The sequence below is a fragment of the Nannospalax galili genome, unplaced genomic scaffold, assembly GCF_000622305.1.
Source record: "Nannospalax galili isolate Female #2095 unplaced genomic scaffold, S.galili_v1.0 scaffold161, whole genome shotgun sequence".
NCBI classification, from domain to species: domain Eukaryota; kingdom Metazoa; phylum Chordata; class Mammalia; order Rodentia; family Spalacidae; genus Nannospalax; species Nannospalax galili.
The window spans coordinates 1,685,152-1,703,880 of NW_008348586.1; the positions used below are offsets into that span (position 1 = coordinate 1,685,152).

The 18,729-nt window shown below is 37.5% G+C and overlaps 1 protein-coding gene across 9 annotated transcripts in view; it reads left to right on the forward strand.

The window, feature by feature from the left end:
• The window catches only part of Btrc (beta-transducin repeat containing E3 ubiquitin protein ligase), a 192,347-nt gene that overhangs the window by 99,965 nt on the left and 73,653 nt on the right, over positions 1–18,729 (forward strand). For 5 of the 9 annotated variants that reach the window (XM_029569622.1, XM_008845593.2, XM_008845591.2 and 2 more), the window contains one exon: positions 5,268–5,345. The exons of 3 other annotated variants lie outside the window; for them this stretch is intronic. In XM_029569622.1, the coding sequence (XP_029425482.1) occupies positions 5,268–5,345 (78 nt within the window). Of the gene's footprint in view, positions 1–5,267; positions 5,346–6,131; positions 6,254–18,729 lie in introns of those variants that run through there. One more of the 9 variants, XM_029569624.1, reaches the window with a different exon arrangement.

An 18,729-nucleotide genomic window follows, 5' to 3' on the forward strand; every position in this document is an offset into this window, starting at 1 on the left:
TTGTGTGTATGTGATTTGTGTATGTATGTGTCATGGCCTGTGATAGAGGACCATCTGAGGAAATCATTTCTCTCTACCATGTGGGTCCTGAGAACTCGGGTTGTCAGGCATAGAAGCCAGTATGTTTATCTGCTAAGCCATCTCACTGCCTTAAAACCTTTTTCAGATTATCTTACTGTAATGTTGCTATTTGTAGAATTTTACTCAACAATTTTTTTACTCAAGATCTATAGACACAGTCAGCAAATTATTTACTGTAATGAAATGTTCCATCTGAATGTAGGGAATGACCATTTTCAGCAGTCAGGTTACTTAGAGAGTTGTGTGACTATAAATTTCAGGAGCTAAGGATATAGCAAAGTTGATAGACTCTGTGTCTAGAATGCACAAAACCCTGAATTTGATTCCTGCGATCACATGAAACAAGATATGATTGCACATGTCTTTAATCCTGAGTGCTGGGAAAGTAGGTACGGGGGATCAGAAACTCAAAGTTATCCTTGGCTATGAGGACTTTGAGGACATGGGCCACATGAGATTCTGTCTCAAAAAAGTTTCAGTTATATTTTGGAGGGGTTTTTAACAGTCTCCCTGTAGCCCCAGCTAGCCTGGAACTCACTATATAGACCAGGCTGACCTTCATCTTACAGAGATCTGCCTGTCTCTGCCTCCTGAGTGCTGGGATTAAAAACATGCACCACCATGTCTGACTACTCCCATCATTTCTTAATATTTTATTCTAGATTTGTTACTTTTCTCAATAGTTTATTAGAATACTTGGCAGAAGGAGCTTGATGGAGGATGCATTTATTTTGGCTCACAGTTTAGAGTTCATCACAGCCAGGTAGGCCTGGCAGCTGTTCAGTCCCTGGTAGTGAGAGCTTGTGGTAGGTGGTCATATTGTAAGCAGATACTGGAAGCACAGAGCTTGGGCTAGAAGCCTGGCTGGGCCTACCTTTAGTGACCCACCTCTGCCAACCAGGCCTCCTCCCAAAAGGTTCTATAGCCTCCTAAAACAGTGCCATCAACCCAGGACCAACTGTTTGAACATGAACCATAGCAAACAATGACAACCTGTTGAAAAAACAGTGCAAAGAATCCCTTATGCTTTTCACACAAGGGCACCAAATGTTGATGCTGCTGCTCCATTTTTATTATCTCTATACATACACACGTTTATTTACCCATTATTTTTTCTGAACCATTTGAAAGTTACAGATTGTATATAAGATCAAAATCAGGAAATTGAGTGTATAACTATGGATATCCATGTAATAGAAAAGAAAGAAAGAAGTCAGGCATAGTGGCTCATGCCTGTAATCCCAGCACTTGGCAGGGCAAGGCAAGAGGATTGCTGTGAGTTTGAAGCTACCGTAGGGTACAGGTGAGTTCTAGGCTAACTTGAGCTACAAGTGTAAGACTGTGTCTCAAAGGGAAAAAAAAGAAGGAAATACTAATTTATGCAACAGCATGGATAGATCTCAAGTATGTTATGGTAAACTTAGAAAAAAAGCCAGATTCAAAAGGTTGTATATTATATGAGTCCATTCGTATGACATTCTGAAAATGACAGAACTGTTGAGCTAAAACAAAAGTGAGTGGTTTTCAGTGGGGATATGATTGACTGTAAAGGAGCATTACAGAGGAATTGGGAGAATGGCAGAATTGTTTTAGAATGTGATTGTGGGATAGGTACACATCCGCATGCTTTTTTTCAAAAGTCATATGCCTTTATACATCAAAAAGAATAAATTGTTCTGTATATAAAATTTAAAAATTAGAAAACACTCTAGAATTCTATATTAGTATATCTACAGGCCTCACTCAGATTTTTTTCAATTCTCCAATAATGGCTTTTATGGGAAAAGAAAATCTCAGATCACAAATTAAAATTAGTTGTCATGTCTCTTTGGTTTTCTTTTAATCAGAAACAATTACTTGCTCCTTGTTTATGTTTTATGACCTGGACTCTTTTTTTATTAAATACAGATTAGTAGTTTTATAGGGGGCCCCTCATTTTGAGTTATTCTTTTTTTTTCTTTTTTCTTTTCTTTTTTTTTTTTTTTTCGTCTTTTGAGACAGGGTCTCCCTGTTGTCCCAGCTGACCTGGAACTCACTATGTAGACCAGGTTGGTCTTGAACTCACAGAGATTCTCCTGCCCCTGCCTCTGCCTCCTGAGTGCTGGGAGTACAGGTGTGCGCCACCATGCCTGGCTTTTGATGCCTTTTTTTAAGAATAGATGTGTATATTTGTGTATGTAAGTGCAGGTGTATGTGCCAAAGCACTTGTGTGGCAGTCAGAAGGTAACCTCGAGTGTCAGTCCTTAGATTCCACCTTGTTTGAGACAGGGTCTCTTGTTCACTGCTATGTATACCAGACTAGCTGGCCTACACGTGTCTCTGCCTTCCATCTCATCATAGGAAGGCTGGGATTATAGACCATGTTCAGTTTTACATGAGTTCTGGAGATCTGACCTCAGGTCCTCCCACTTGTGCAGCAAATGCTTTTATCTCCTGAGTCCAGAATAGATGTTTTCTTGTGTCTTTTGGGTAAGGATGCTTCAGAGGGAAAATTAATGTGATATTTGCCAGATTTCTTCACTGTAAAGTTACTATTTTTCTTAAGTATCTTAGGGAGATATAGATTGAGATTATGTAACATGCATTAGTTATTTCTTGCTTGTGTCAACTAGTTACTCTTAAATAGGGTTTATTGAATATGATTTAGCTTGTTGACTCAGAGCCATTGGGCACCTTGTTTATTGGGATTCCTCCTAACTAAAGATGCAAACAATAGCAGTGTGATTGATTAAGCTCTTCTGGGTGTTGCTGGAGAGGCTCTTGAGGACCAGCAAGGTGGCCTTTTAGGTTTGTGTGACTGTTTCATCATTCTCTGCCACTCTCGAGTCAGGAGCAGTTTTCTATCTTGTGTTCACTTGCATTCTGCATTTCTCCTTCAATAGTCCTTGCCCCTGGTATCCTAGCTGCTTAGCACCTCCACATCTGTTTTTTTTTTTCATAACATTAATATTTATCACTTTATATGAATACTGTATTAAAAGCCCAAGCATTCAGTTTACACATGAAATTGTACAGTTATATACCACTTCACAAAGGCAGTAAACACATAAGAGTCCACAAAATCTATAGAGATTTTAAAATTCTAAACCTCAAAATATACCGGTGAAGAAACAGGTATAAATTTGACAGCCAGTACTTTTGAAAGGGAAGTTGCACCTCGCATGACTTTAAAATATGTGAATTTGAAAATACTGAGTTTAGAATAACTGCTGTGCTTTATGCTGATCTGAAAAATGAAACACTGACTGTCAAACTTTGTTCAAAAATGCTTAATTCAGCCTGGCATGATGGCACACGCCTTTAATCCCAGCACTCAGGAGGCAGAGGCAGGCAGATCTCTGTGAGTTCAAGGCCAGCCTGGTCTATATAGGGAGTTCCAGGCCAGCTGGAGCTAAACAGAGACCCTGTCCCCCAAAAGGCCAAAAAAATAAAAAATTAAATAAAGTGTTTATGGGTTTTTCTTCCTCTTTCTTGTTAAGAATTCTTTTTTACAACAGTACCTAGTTTCCTTATTTGTAATCTTCTATAGTCATTAACTATATCCTTCCTTTACTTTTTTGTTTTTTTGTTTTGTTTTATTTTGTTTTGTTTTGTTTTGAGACTGGGTCTCCCTGTAGCCCAGTTCCAGCTGGCCTGGAACTTGTTATGTAGGCCAGGCTGGTCTCCATCTCATAGAGAAAGCACTGGAATTAAAGGCATGTGCCACCATGCCCAATAGTCCTCTACTTTTTTCTTTTTTAATTGAATTTTTCTGATTTTTATATGATATAATCTGATAAAATTTAGATCCCTTCCCCTATCTATACCTCCCCTTATTGCCCCCCACTCAATTTAATGTATTCTATTATACATATAATAAGGCTTGTAGAGTCTAATTTGTGTCTCCAAATGTCCCCTTCAGTGTAGGTCCATCCACTGGAGCCTGATTAACCTACCAAGAGTCCCATGCTTGAAAGAGACTGTCTTGTTCCTCTACTTGTTGATGTGCAGTTTTTAATCGCCCACACACACTTTGTGTTTGTTTTGTTTTTGTTTTTGTTTTTGTTTTTGTTTGAGACAGGGTCTCCCTATAACCCCAGCTGTCCTGGAACTCACTATGTAGACCAGGCTGGCCTTGAACTCACAGAGATCCGCCTGCCTCTGCCTCCCAAGTGCTGGGATTAAAGGTGTGCGCCACCACACCTGGCTTCCCCACACACACTTTTAAAAAATTGTATATAGACTTAACAGCACAGTAACAATTATATAATTGTATACTTACTTGTATGACAGTTTTCAGGTAAGTTTGCATGTTGGAAGTTAGTCCTGGACTAATGCAGTGGATGTATCAATTCCTTGTATTTATTTGCCTTGCAAATAGGGATTTGCATTATGTATACTAGCAGATTTTTAGCATTTATTGTTTTTGTCTTGTTGTTTATGTCTGTCTTGTTGTTAGAATCTTATTATGTAGACCAGGCTGACCCTGAACTCACACCTACCTCTGCCTGTCAGTGCTGGGATTAAAGCTACCCTGCGAGGCTGATTTTTAGCTCCTTTGAACTTGTTTTTAATTGGATTGTTTTTCATCCTCTTTAGTGCATAAAATTCCCAGTGATGTTTTAGGGTCTTGTAGCTGCTATTTGAGGTGGTAGTGACAAAAATGGACTCTAACCTTGAACCATGAATTAAATGTTTTGTGCTAAGAACTGTGCTACTTTTTTGTTAACATTGCTACTTTAATGTAAGAAAGAAAAATCAAATGTGAGATGAGAAGGAAGAAAAGTCTGGAAGATCCCAGACTTACAGATCAGTATCAACCATTTACAGTAGTTAAAAATTAATTACTTGAAGTAGGAATTTAAAATGTTTTAAATTGTCATCAGCTAATAATGACCTAGAAGTTTCTTGTTTCCATTGTCAACCTGTGTCAAAGTGTGATAAACTAGACCTTTAATCAGTCTGAGTCTCCTGGGCAGTACTTAACATAGACAAAATATCTTCTACTCATTCCCTACATAGATTTAGTTATATACACAGGCATGTTTTCCTTTACACTATATGTGTCTCTGCATGTATATAAATCTTCAAATGCATAAATATACATGGTGTCCTAACTTACAGAATTAGAAATGTAATTCAGCTTACTCCTACAGAATAAGATTGAAGATAATGAGAATGGAGTTAAAGCTTACTTTCTTTCACAGAATTCCTCAGAGAGAGAAGACTGTAATAATGGAGAACCCCCTAGGAAGATAATACCAGAGAAGAATTCACTAAGACAGGTATGAAATTCATCCTTACTTAAAATGAAAAGCTTCCAACAACAAAACAGAAGACAGGAAACCCTTGACTTGCCATTCTTTAAACACTGGAGTTTAAGAATTCCGTATTCTGAAGTTGGTCTTGTCAAAGCCATCAATTTCAGTCAGATCACATTATTTCCCAATCATTTTAAAACATCCTAGATGCAAAAGTAGGAGATAGTTATATGTGGTAAATACTAAAATTGAAGAAAAAAATTCTTATTTAGGAAAGATGACCTTAAATGCTTTGTAGTATGGATAGTCGTTAACTCTAATCTTTATTTTTCTATTAATATTATTTATGCATTTTAATTTTAATAAAGATGTTTTGAATTTATTTTTATGTGTATGAATGTTTCACCTGCATTATATAAGTGCACAATGTGCATGTAATGCCTGTGGAAGCCAAAAGTAAGCATCAGATACTCTGAAACTGGAGTATGGAGGGTTGATAGCAACCATGTAGGTGTTGAGAACCAAACTCCTGTCCTTTGGAAGAGCAGCCAGCACTCTTAACTGCTGAGCCATGTGTGCCACCATGCCTGGCTCTTGATTAAAAACTTTTGAGACAGGGTCTCATTAAGTAGTCCAAGCTGGCCTTGATATCACAGTCTTCCTGCCTCAGCCTCCCAAGGGCTAGAATTACAACAGGTCTGTGTACCACCATGTCTGGCTAAAGATTTATCACATTTTTTTAAATTATTAAAACAACTGTAACAAAGATAGTTTCTTTTAATTTGAATTTAATCTGTTTTGTTTTTCTAGAAGTAAGGGCCATTATTGATGATTACTTTAAAATCATTTTGTGGGGTGGAGAGAATGCTCACCATTTAAAGCATTTGCCATGCAAACTTGAAGACCAGAGTTTCCAACCCCAGAACCCACAGGTTTGTAATAGGCCTCTTGTAATTCCAGCGCTGTGAAGGTTGGGAGCAAGCTGGCTACCTATATGAGTAGTTTTCTCAAGCTCTGGATTTACTTGAGAGACCCTCAGTGAGCAGGGCCATTGAGGGCCTCCATGTATGTACATTCCACACACATAAATAAACATGGGAAGAGGGAGAGAGGGAGGGAGAAGGGGAGGGGGAAAGGGAGAGGGAGAAGGAGGGAGGGAGGGAAGAAGGAGGAGAGATAGGAATAAAACCTTTTTGCTTATCTCTGTGCCTCTGCCTCCAAGAAGTAACATAAATAGTGCCAGAAAATAAATGTCACCTAACATTTTAAATATAAAATTGTATAAACTACAACCAGCAGCAGAAAAAATAATTTTAATTTGCTTGTATTTATGGCATTGTTCTAGGATATAGGAGCATGATCTAGTTTTTGTTGGGTACCCACTATGAACATATTTATTTCATGTAATCCTTATGACAACTCTGCAGAGTTGGTAGATAAGATTTCCAGTTTATTAATGAAGCAAATGGAAGCTTGAAGGGGTTGGACTAGTCACTGATGTGGAACTCAGACCTTGATGCTGCCACAGCATTTCTACTTCTGCCTTCAGGCTCTAGTTTCCAGAGCTTTAATCTAGAGGGAAGTACTTGAAAACGTGTCACATTCATTTTTTAAATTTACTATGTTAATCTTTTTTGGATACTTTCCCATTTTTTATAAAAATAATTGTTTTGAATTAGAATTGTCAATTCAAGAAGCTTTCTAAACAAACAAATGATCAGTAATTGCTGTTGAGACAGTTACAGTTTTAATTATTTGGAAATAGAGACCAGATCTGTAAACTAAATCAATAGGACAGTATTGGGTAAGATAAATTTGGAGGTAGAAACTCTCTGCGCACTATACAGAAACAACTATCAAAAAAACAATGACACAACAAAAAGTTTTGGCAACTTTATTTAAGCTAACAAACGAATTTTCACTCTGCAAAGTTATAAATTAATTTTAATAGGCTGATCCAGATGGTCCATTTGGAAAATGGATAGGCTGATCTGTTGAAAATTAAACTAAATTTATCTCTCTCATACTTCAAACTGAAGCAAGAGAAAGAATCATGCCTATTAAGTCCAGCACATACAGATGGACCAGCAGGTCATGCATGGGACTAATCTGATTCATTTTAAAAATAAATGCATACATTATTGAATCATTTTCTACTTATAGGATCTGCTGTGTGCAGTATTTTAAAAAGAGTTAATGTTCTCATTGCTGTTATAGCAGGTTTCACTCCCTTCACTTTAACATTTTTTTAATCCTAGTGCTCCAGAATGATTTTTCTAATATTTATCATTCAGTGTTGAGATCCAAGCTCTGGAGATTAATTAGGTCATGAGGCTTCTCCCCCTCCCATCTTTGTAAAGGGTTTTATCTCCATTCTCTTTGTGAAGAGCATGAACTCAATGTTCTTGGAAAGAGAAATGGCCTTTAGAATCAGGGAAGTAGGAGATCCTCCTGGGGCCCTCAGAGTCTTTTTAGCTCCTGGGTGTTTCAACAGCCCCATGAATGCAGATTTGTAAATTTATTGCAGTGCCATCTGGTTTTTTGCTTGAACCAGATTACTGTTGGCTTGTGTCTGTCTATTGTGGTGGTCACTCCCTAGGAGCTCGCCCTCTCAATCGTAGGAAAGAGTGATGAATAGTGGGGTCAATAGACGCGGGTCACAGGGCAGCTGTCCAAGACTGCCCTGAACTTGATTACCCCACTGCTGATTTTTTTTTAAGGTAGCACATAATACATAAGCTGTTTAAACTCCTCTTTTTCTCTGTGGCATCTGACAAAAAGGAAATGCCATTTGCTATTTTATTTGTCTATAGTCATGATCTATAGACAAAAAGATGTCAAGGCCAATTTAAAACTTGTGTCCATAGAAGTAGAATTTTCATCGTGGGACCAGTCCTCTAAGTTGACATTCTTTTGCCTGTATTTCTAATGAGATAAATAATTCTCACCCTTAATTATAAAAGTTCAGTTGTCATCTAACAATTTAGTGTTGTTGTAATTAAAACCTAATCATTTCTGTAGATTATTCTAAAGCAGAGTTTTGCTACTGCTGATAGGATTACATGTTAATGGTTGCTACATGTTAATTTGGAAAGCTATTTTAGTATTGGAGGAGCTGACAGAAGAGTTATCACTAATTCTTACAAACATTAAAATAATAGAATATCATAAATAACTTACACCAGAAATTTAGCTCTCTAGAGGAAATGCACAATTCCTTGAAAAATAGAACCAGCACAAGGTAAAACAAAATGATATCTATTAAATATAGTATTTTAATTATCAAAATGCTCATATGGTTTCACTAGTGTCAATGAACATTTAAAGCAGAAGTAATAGTAATCTTGTACTATAAAACCTTTCTCAAAAAGGCCACCATAACAGAATTTACACAACCTGACAGAAATTACCAGAAATATTGAGGGAGAAAGTTGGGAGACAGAACTTCCTTTGTTGTCATTTGGCATTAAGTATGAACTTTTAAAAACGTACAAAATAAATTTTCTTTCTACTTTTTCTCCTCAGTCATGAAGTCACAGGAGCCATAGCTACTGTTTTATGGGTTCTTACAGCTTTTCCTTCTGAATGTTATGGAAGGCAAAGGCCTGGGACACATGAAAGGACTCATTACTTTTTGAAACTGTAGCATTACAACATGCAGCTCTTCTTTGCTTCACATTGGTGCTAATAGGATCTGTCAGCCCTGCCTTTCTCTGTAATTGAGTAAATTGTGACTGCTGTCTAATCCTTCTCACATCCCCCACCCCTTTTGTGTGTGTGTCCACTTACCATCCTGAGAACGTGGGCAGTGATAAATAAAGCATTGAGTAGAGCTCTCTCAGCTCTTTGAAGCAGCATGATGCCAGCCCTGTAGTTATATTTCTTTAAGTGTTTAAGTTTCTCTGTATTCTTTCTCTTGTGTAGCTGGAACCCTGGGGATGCAAAGCCATGAGAGAGGCCAAGAAGCCAACAAAGTAGCTGTCTCCCTTGTTAGCTTGTTCCTTTATTCTTTAAAAACAAGATAAAAACCATCTGGCTCAGGGCATTACATTTTCCTCCCCTGTGCACCTCTATAGATGGAGACTTCACCTGCAGTGAGGGTTTACATTGATTAGGGAGGGAGCAGTAATTCAAGCTTCCATCCTCTTCAAGGATACTTTGCAGTCTTTAAAGGTGATGACCCACTGAGTTAAACTGTCAAGGGAGGATAAAAAAGTATCTTCATCCCAGGAGGTAACAGCTGCCAGGTTTTCAACACCTTGCATGCTGCTGGAAAAATGTCACAATTGTCAGCTGAAAGAAAAATGACTCTGTTGTCATCTTCTGTTAATGACTGGGCCTTATAAAAGGAACTACATAAGTCTTTTAAAAGGAATAAGTAACTGTTTGCCTTGCCTGAGATGGATTCCTCTCCCCTGAAAAAATTCTACATTGTTTCAAACATCACCATGGAGTACATCCACAAAACCCAGCAGTGAGAAGCTTAAAGCTGAAATAGCCAGTGTACCCATGGAAGTCTGATGAGCATAGCTCCTTTCTACAGTTGCACGAGTAGGAGGAAAACACACATCACAGACACAGAAAATGACATTAGAGTATGTATTAACAAAACAACAACAACAACAAAAAGTCATTCATAAGCCAGTGAACTGAGAGAAAACATACTGTATTTCTGTTCTTTGGAGGACAATTTGTTTTCAAGCAGCATCCAGATGGGTAAATACCACGGCATTTCTATTTTTTTCCAAGAGAGTCACTTCTCCCTTAAAGAAAGGAGTTGGGGGGGGCAATCAAACCTCACAGAATTTGCTTCCTTTAATAGCTCTGTAATGTTCATGTATGATGGTTTGGTGGCATCCCCTTCTTTTTCATTTGATTGATGAGGGGAAAGGTTTAATGAAGTCCCTGCTATCAGGCAGGCAGTTTTTTCTTCTATTTGTTTTAGGTTAGTCATTTTAATTGTATTGAGTAATTAGAAGGTACACACAGCCAAGGGAGCTTTGTTCTGATAATTGCTCAAGAAAACCCATTCCCTATCTGCCACTGCTTTGTGTTAAGACACTTCTCCCTCTAGTGGCAATAGTAAGCACTTTGACTCGGCAGTAGGCAAGGTGTAATTGCAATATGACAAACTGTGCTTAAGGGACTATCTTGTAAATACTTTAGGGTTCAGCATTATTTCATTATATATGTGTGTTTTACCCTATGAAACTTCCTACCTCCTCTTTTTTCTTCCTGAAGTGCTTTGGGCTTTGGGTAGAAAAAAATTGCCTGAGATGTTTATTAAAAAAAAAAAAATCACAGTGCATTCTGGGTAATGTTTTGCAGCTTGACTTAATTTTAGTCATCTGTTTTAATTACCTATTTATAAAAATGCTTTTGCATTTGTAGACATTATTTAATACTTTGGAAGAAGCACCTCATTTGAAATAAATAAATAAATTGTACATATTTTAGATAGTCCATGTAAAAGATCTTAAAGGTAATTAATGTAGGCCTCTTAAGTAAGACAAAAGTGATCTTTCTGAATCTGATGAAGTGATTTGTTTATATAACTTCCCACTTCTGCTGAATTCTTCAGAGTCTAATAACATTTTTTTTAAAAAACATGGTTTGGCAATTTGTGCCTAGCTACAAAAACCCTTCTTCAAAACGAAGCAATTTAATAACCAGCTTTCTTAAAATTACTTTGAGGGAAGAAGACTGTATAGGGGGTTGGTGTTTTGTTTTATTTTTATTTCAGTGTAATCATTCTTTGATAAATTGTGTAATCACTGACTTAGTAGGAAAAAATATTATTGAACTCCTGGGTTGCAATGACCATAAAACGTGTATTTTCATATAGAGTGTTGTGATATTGTGAATAAATTATAAAGGAAATAGCTTATAATGCTGGTCAAAGTCCGTATGGGCCCAATTCATTTTGTGTACAATATTTAATCTGGATGTACCATTTTAAAAAAAGAAGAAAAGAGGAAAGGGGGATAAAAAGCCTGTTGTGCCCGTCTGCATAAGTCCTAAAAAATATCTGTCCTTAGAACAACACAGACGGAAACCAGAGTTTTGCATCCTTGAATGGAATTTAGTAGCATCTGTGAAGCATTTTTAAAGCCCAGTTCCAGCTTCCCTCGATGTTGCTTTGTCATTTGCTTTTTCTATCCCACATTCTTGCTGGGGACATGATTTGATGTTGCTATAAATCTAAAGGTCCCTGTTCTCTCACCACACCCCCAATCACTAAGCATTTTCATTATACTGTATCTTGTTTTGCTATAGGGCTGTTGAACAGATTTCTTAAGCAGCTTTTTGCAAGGTTAAAAGAATGCAGCCTGGTAACAAGTTTGTGTCATTTTAAATATATACCTTCTAGTAAATAAGGAGAAGCCTGGCAATCAATCCCTTTTAGTGTGTTATATGTTTCACCTGACAACTAAACCTTCTATTGATTAGCCATTACTTTGTTAGATAATCCTATGTCATTGAATCCATTGTAAAAAATTAAACTCTTTAAAATGTTTTACCCTAGCAGCAGTGTGAAAATTGAAAACTTGTTCAGAATTACAACCTGCTTTCACAAAGAAGGTAGTTTTCAGAAAGGCATCTCACTGGTTTATGCTTATGTACTTTATATGCAATATAAAAACATATTAAAGCACTCCAACGCACAACTCTCTGCCTCTGCTTCAGCAGTGAAGCTCCCTTTTCAAATGTTGTATGGGGACACAACCGAGCTTGCCTGAAGCTGTTATCTTCACTGGTTTGATTTCAAGCTGGAAGGAATCTTATACTAGTAAAATATGGAATGTTTTACACTTTTTTTTTATTACAGAGGGGTCAGAAGACTATAACAAGCTCTAGTTTACTAATCTGTGCTACTTCCTTGGGAGATAAGCAAGGTCATGTACCCATTTTACAGACAAATTATCATAAAACAAATGTCTATATTCCTATTCTTTTCTACTCTGGAAACTCCCTCAGTGCTGGAATAAGTTTCCTGAATCTGTCTAATGTTCCACTAAACATGTTAAGCTCATTTCTGAAGGCAAAAGAGGAAATTTTGTTTTCCTAGCCTTCATAACTTTTTGTTTTGTTCTTTGACATACTGGCCTAGAATTTATTTTGTAGCTCAGGCTGGCCTTGCTCTTGAAACAATCTTCCTGCCCCAGCTACCTGATCTGGGATTACAGGTATGAGTCACCACACCCAACTTTCCCCCAGAACTTTCAAAAAAATTTTTTTACATGTATTTATTTAGTGTGGGCATACATTTGCCATAGTGCACATGTGGAAGTCACAAGACAACTTGTTCTCTCCTTCCACCACATGGGTCCTGGGGCATGGAACTCACTTTGTCAAGCTTTGTCAGGTGACCAGCACCTTTTATCCCCTGAGCCATTGCTCCATAACTTTTTTTTTCTTTTGTTCTTTTTTGAGACAGAGTCTCCCTATAGCCCTAGCTGGCTTGGGAACTCCCTATATAAACCAGGCTGGCCTTGAACACAGAGATCCATCTGCCTCTACCTCTTGAGTGCTGGGAATAAAGGCATGCACTACCACGCCCAGCTTCTCCATAACTTTTTTATATCATATGCTCAACCACTAACTATACATCCAGACCACACACAAAAAAAATGTTTTTTTGTTTTTTCAGAAAAATGAATGTGAATTTTAAAAACAATAAAACAAAACAAGTTCTCACTAGGCAGCCCTGGCTGGCCTAGAACTTGTTATGTAGACCAACCTGGCCTTGAATTCAACAGAGATCAGTCTGCCTCAGCCTCCTGTGTGCTAGAATCATAGGCATGTTCCACCACTCCCAGCTGTACATGACAGACCTCTATAATACTTGACTACCTAAAATGTTATATATACTTTTTAAGTTTTTATTGGGGAAAAAGTCATAGAATGTAATACAGATGTTAATTGTAAAGTTAGTGAATTTTTAATAAATCTATCTACCTGTATAATAACTGCCTCAATAAGAACATTCCATTAGCCTTCTTCCCAGTCACTTTCCCATGTTAGTTGGCCTTAAATAAACTTTAGCAACTTCTGTTAATAAGCAGTAGGACCCCTGGGCATGATGGCACACCCCTGTAATTTCAGCACTTGAGAGGTAGAGACAGGAGGATCAAAAGTTCAAGGGCCTCCTCACCAACAGCCTGCCTGGACTACATGAGACTCTTTCCAAACAACAGGCATGCACCAGCACACCTGGTTTATGCAGCATTTGGGATGCAACACAGGGCATTGTGAATGATAAGCAGGCACTCTACTAACTGAGCCACAAACTCATATATCAGGTTTTGATCCGGATTTTATTGAAATAGTATATACATTTTAGTGACGTTAACAACTTAACAATATTGAATCTTCTAGTTGGTAAACATGGAATAAATTTCCATTTGTTTGTGTTCTTTAAAGTTTACCTAAGTTATTTTCTAAACAGTGTTTCTGTTTTCTTACATATAGTTTAATTTATTTCTAGGTATTTAATGTCTTTCTATGAAGTTTTTTTCATTCTTTAATAATTGCTAGAATGCAGAAATACCACTTATTTTTTGATGTTTTATTATTGTATTAATTATACATAGTAATAGTTTTCATTATACATTGGTACATATGTAAAATTTTGATCATATTCACCCTCACTACCTTTTCTTGTCCCTCTTCACTCCTGCTGATTCCCTTCCTCTTCCCAACTAATCCCCCTTCTATTTTACTGTTGTTTTTTGGGATTTTTTTTTTTGTTTTATTTTTTGGTCTTTTTGAGACAGGGTCTCCCTATAGCCCCAGCTGTCCTGGAACTCACTATGTAGACCAGGCTGGCCTTGAATTCACAGAGCTCCACCTGCCTCTGCCTCCCAAGTGCTGGGATTAAAGGCATGCGCCACCATGCCCGGCCATATTTTACTGTATTCTTTTGTGTATATGTGACCTGATGAGTTTCATTAGGGTTGCTTACAGTTTACAAATGATTTTTTAAAATAATTGACCTCATTTCCTTGTCATTTATGAATAAAAGCCATTTTATTTCTTCTAACACAATTATCTTTTGTCTCTTTCTCACTTTATTTTAATGGCTTTGACCTCTGATATATTGTTGAATTGATGTGGTAAGAAAACATCTTTGGTCTAGAGAGATAGCTTAGTAGATAAGAGCGTATACTGCTCTTGCAGAGGACTTGAACTCAATTTCCATCATCCATGTTAGGCAGCTCACAGCTACCTGTAACTCCTGTTCCAGGGAACCTGAAGTATCTGACCTCCTTTGGCACCTAGGCTCATATATATACCCACACAGAGACACACATGCATATACATAATTTTTTTAAAAATTGGGGGAGGGTATTGTTTTGAAATACTATCTCCCTATAGTGCTAGCTGGCCTGGAATTCGCTTGTATAGACCAGGCTGGCCTTGAATTCACAGAGATCCTCCTGCCTCTGCCTCCCAAATGCTGGGATTAAAGGTGTGTGCCACCACTCCCGGCCCTAAGATGTATTTATGTGTGTGTATGTGCATGTGTATGTGCAAATGTGTTGGTATACATGTTTGTGTATACATGTGGGGGCCAAGAGAGGTTGTCAGATCCCTTAGAGCTAGTTGTGTGGCTATGGGGATCCAAACTCCAGTTTTCATGAAAAGAATATTTCTCCAGCAATCTCTAGTTCCTTTTATTAAAAGATGGTATTTAGAAGCCAAGATGTAAACAGTAATTTTCTTTCATATCTATATTTATATATTTTGAAGACCATGACTTCACATTGATACCTCTAATTCCAATCAGAAAGCCACGGGATTTGTTCTATATTTCTCTCTTTCTGTATTTTGATTCTCTTTCCTAATACAAGAAGCTTGTTGTGAGATTTTTTTTATCCCTCTTTCAATGTGTTCAATATATTCCCTTGTCCTCTGGTTTTCATTATCTGTGGTAAAAAGCCTGGCATTGTTTCTCTTTCCCTTTCCTTTTCCTTTCCTTTCATTTTCTTTTCTTTTACCTTTCCTCCCTTTTTTCAAACTTTTATTTACATTTATGAAGAATTTTTTCATGTTTCATAAGTTTTTGTATTTTCAGTTTTGCTTCTGTGCAACCTCCTTTTGTTTAGGAACAGTTTCTTTTCAGAGAGGACCATTTCAGTGTCGCCGGGGGTGCTCCTGTGTAGGTTAATGAGGTCTACAAGTTCAGAGGTGCATCCTGGCTACTGTGTTCACTGGATATGTTCAGTGATTAGAGACTCTACATCCAGGTCTTCAGTTCAGCATTACTTTCTGCATTCTTAAGCATGTACAGCAAAAATTTGGTATTTTTGTCTTGGGCACACCTGCTGGTTCCACCACTGTACCTCCAGAATGCCTCACACTGCTTCTTTTTTTTTTTTTTTTTAATATTTATTATTTTTATTTTATGTGTATGAGTGTATTGCCTGCATGTATGTGAGTGCATCTGTGTCGTGCAGTGCCGTGGAGGTCAGAAGAGAGCTTCGGATCCCCCTGGAACTGGAGTTAAGGACAGTTTGTAGCTGCCATGTGAGTGCTGGGAATCGAACCCGGATCCTCTGCAAAAGCAGTCAGTGCTTTTAACCGCTGAAACATCTCTCCAGCTCCCTCACACTGCTTCTTTAAAGTGACATCTTCCACATAGTTAGTGGCTTTTCAGATATGTATGCCCTTAATACCTGGGCAGTTTCATGGTGTTCTTAAAGTTAACATAAAGATTTGAATCTATTGATTTGCCTGATTTAGGGGATTTTCTGGTTCAAGAGATTTACCAAACTATTTTCACAGGTCAACTCAGGCTGGTTACAGGAAGAGGAAGCCTAGTATTATTTATAACTAACTAGCCTTTTTCTTTGGCTTCTTTGAAGGTCTTTAGCACTGTTTCTTTTAACATTTTTGGAGTTGGGACTAAGTATTATTTTCTGTAATCTGCCTGTGATTTGCTATTTTTAGTTCAGTAAGGCAATGGTTTTCACTAAGTTTGGGAAATATTTTGTCACTCTTCATAATTATTTTGGTGACCCATTCTCTTTTCTCTTCCTAAAACTCTACTTATACCTATGGTAGATTACCAAAATAGCCCACATTTGACTGAGACTTCAAATTCATTGGCTTCCTTTTCTTCCAGGTTCCATTATGCTGGGTGGTTTTGTTTGTTGTTTAGGACAGGGTCTTGTTATGTACTCAGCCTGGCCTTGAACTAAGATCCTTCTCCTTCAATAAGTGCCACTGTACCTGGTTTCTAATCTACCTCTATAGCCTGTCCAGTGAGTTTCAGATATCAAAGTACTCCTGCCCTCCACTTTGGGGCTAGGGATCAAACTGAGGCCTCATGCATGCTAGGTAAGTGCTCTATTACTGAGCTGTGCTCTCACCTGTACTTTTTAATTCTAGAATTTATATTTAGTTTATTTTAGGTTTCCTTTTTCCTTCTCTTCTTCCTCCTCTTTCTCTGATCCCCTCCCCCCTTTTCTTTTCTCTTTAGATTTTTTGGTTCTGTTTTTGGTTTTTTGTTTGTTTTATGGAAGAATCTCATTTTGTAGCGCAGGCTGGCCTCAAACTTAAAATTCTCCTGCCTCAGCTAGGATCATAGGTGTGTACCACCATGCTTGGCTCTCATTTTGGGTTTTCTTTTTTCTGATGAATTGAGCATATTAAAGGCCTCTTTAGTGCTTATCTCCACAGGGAGGTCATTTTTTTTAATAGTCCTTTTTCTTCTTGACTGCTTCTATTATATTGTGGACATTGTAAACAATACATTGTTGAAACTCTTGAGTTTTTATGATTAAATTACTGGCAACTCACCGTGATCTTGTGGAGCTTGACTTTACATCTAACAATGACAGGTGTGTTTGAGTTTTCCCCATAAGCCTAAAGCATATCTCTTAGTCCTAGAACATTTTCTTTATCTCAACTCCTGATCTTTCTCAGTTTTTCAGGGAAACCCAAGATTCTTACTATGTCCCTCTAACTTGATAGGAATCAAATTCTAAATTCTTAACCTGTTCTCATGGGCACAAGCTGGGGGTCTCAGCTCAGATCCTTCAGCCTCCCAGCTGTTGCTTTCTATTGAAATTCTCAAAGTCTCCCCTTAATATATGTCATTTTGGGGTTAGCTATGGATTTGAGAGGAATTTATATGTGTTTTCTGAGACTTCTTCCTTTTCCTATTCTTATCTTTCTGGGATTTCCCTTCTCAGTTGCCAGCTCTGGTAGTTCAAAACTCTGTCCTTTGATATCACAAACCAGGAGAGTACAGCTTTTGAATTGCATTTTGTTCACTTTGCACTGAGTAGACTAGTGAATCTTCCAGGAGAAAAACACACAAACTCTCATTTCACCTGGTATAGTTCTTTTGTTGTTGTTTGTTTTATGAGAAAGGGTCTCACCATGTAGACCAGGTTGGCCTTGAACTCACTGAGATTCATCTGCCTCTGCTTCCTGAATGCTGTGATTAAAAGTGTGTGACACCATATGCCACCCCAGTGTAGTTCTTTTTCAAAATCTCACCACCCCCTCAAAATTCTCCCTATTTTTTCCATCTTCAGTGCCTCACATAGTTTCAGAATGTTTTGTCATAGTTAATAGTTATTATCTACAGGAAAGTTAATTTGGTGTAACACATTTCTACCATTATTGGAACCAGAAGACTTTCCCCGCCTTAAAAGTTTTTTTTAAACATTTTCTTTTTATTTATGTATTTGTGTGAGTGAGTATATGCTATGTATATGCTAGTGCTCCTGGAAGCCAGAAGAAGGAGTTGGTTCCCCTAGAGTTGTAGTTATAGGTGATTTTAAGCCATCAAACACGGATGCTGGGAACCAAACTCAAATCCTTTGGAAGAGCAGCAAGTACTCTTAACTGCTGAACCATTTATCCAGCCCCCTTTATACCTTTCTTTATTAGACAAGGTTTCACAGTGTAGCTCAAGCTAACCTAGAACTTTCAGTCCTCCTGCCTTGGCCTCCCAAGTGCTGGGATTATAGGCATGGACCATCATTCCTGTCAAAACTAGAAGTCTTTGCCTCAAAGTTTTGTTTTGTTTTATTCAGTAAGTATTTTTAATAAATTTTATAAAAAATACTTTGAATGTATACTGAAATAATTTCAAATTAAATGATAGGTAAATAGTACAATAAAGAAAATGTTTTAGGAGCTGAAAAGATGACTCAAATGGTTAAGAACACATTATTCTTTCAGAGGATCCAAGTTTGGTTCTCAGCACCCATGTCAGACAACTCATAACTGCCTGCAACTCCAGCCAATGTCTCTGGCCACCTTGGATACCTGTACTTGTGTGTACATACCTACCACACAGACATAAACATATGCACATAATTTTAAAAGAAAATAACATCTTTTTTAAAAAAAGTATTTCAACTTATTTAAAAGAAAACTAATTTCAGGG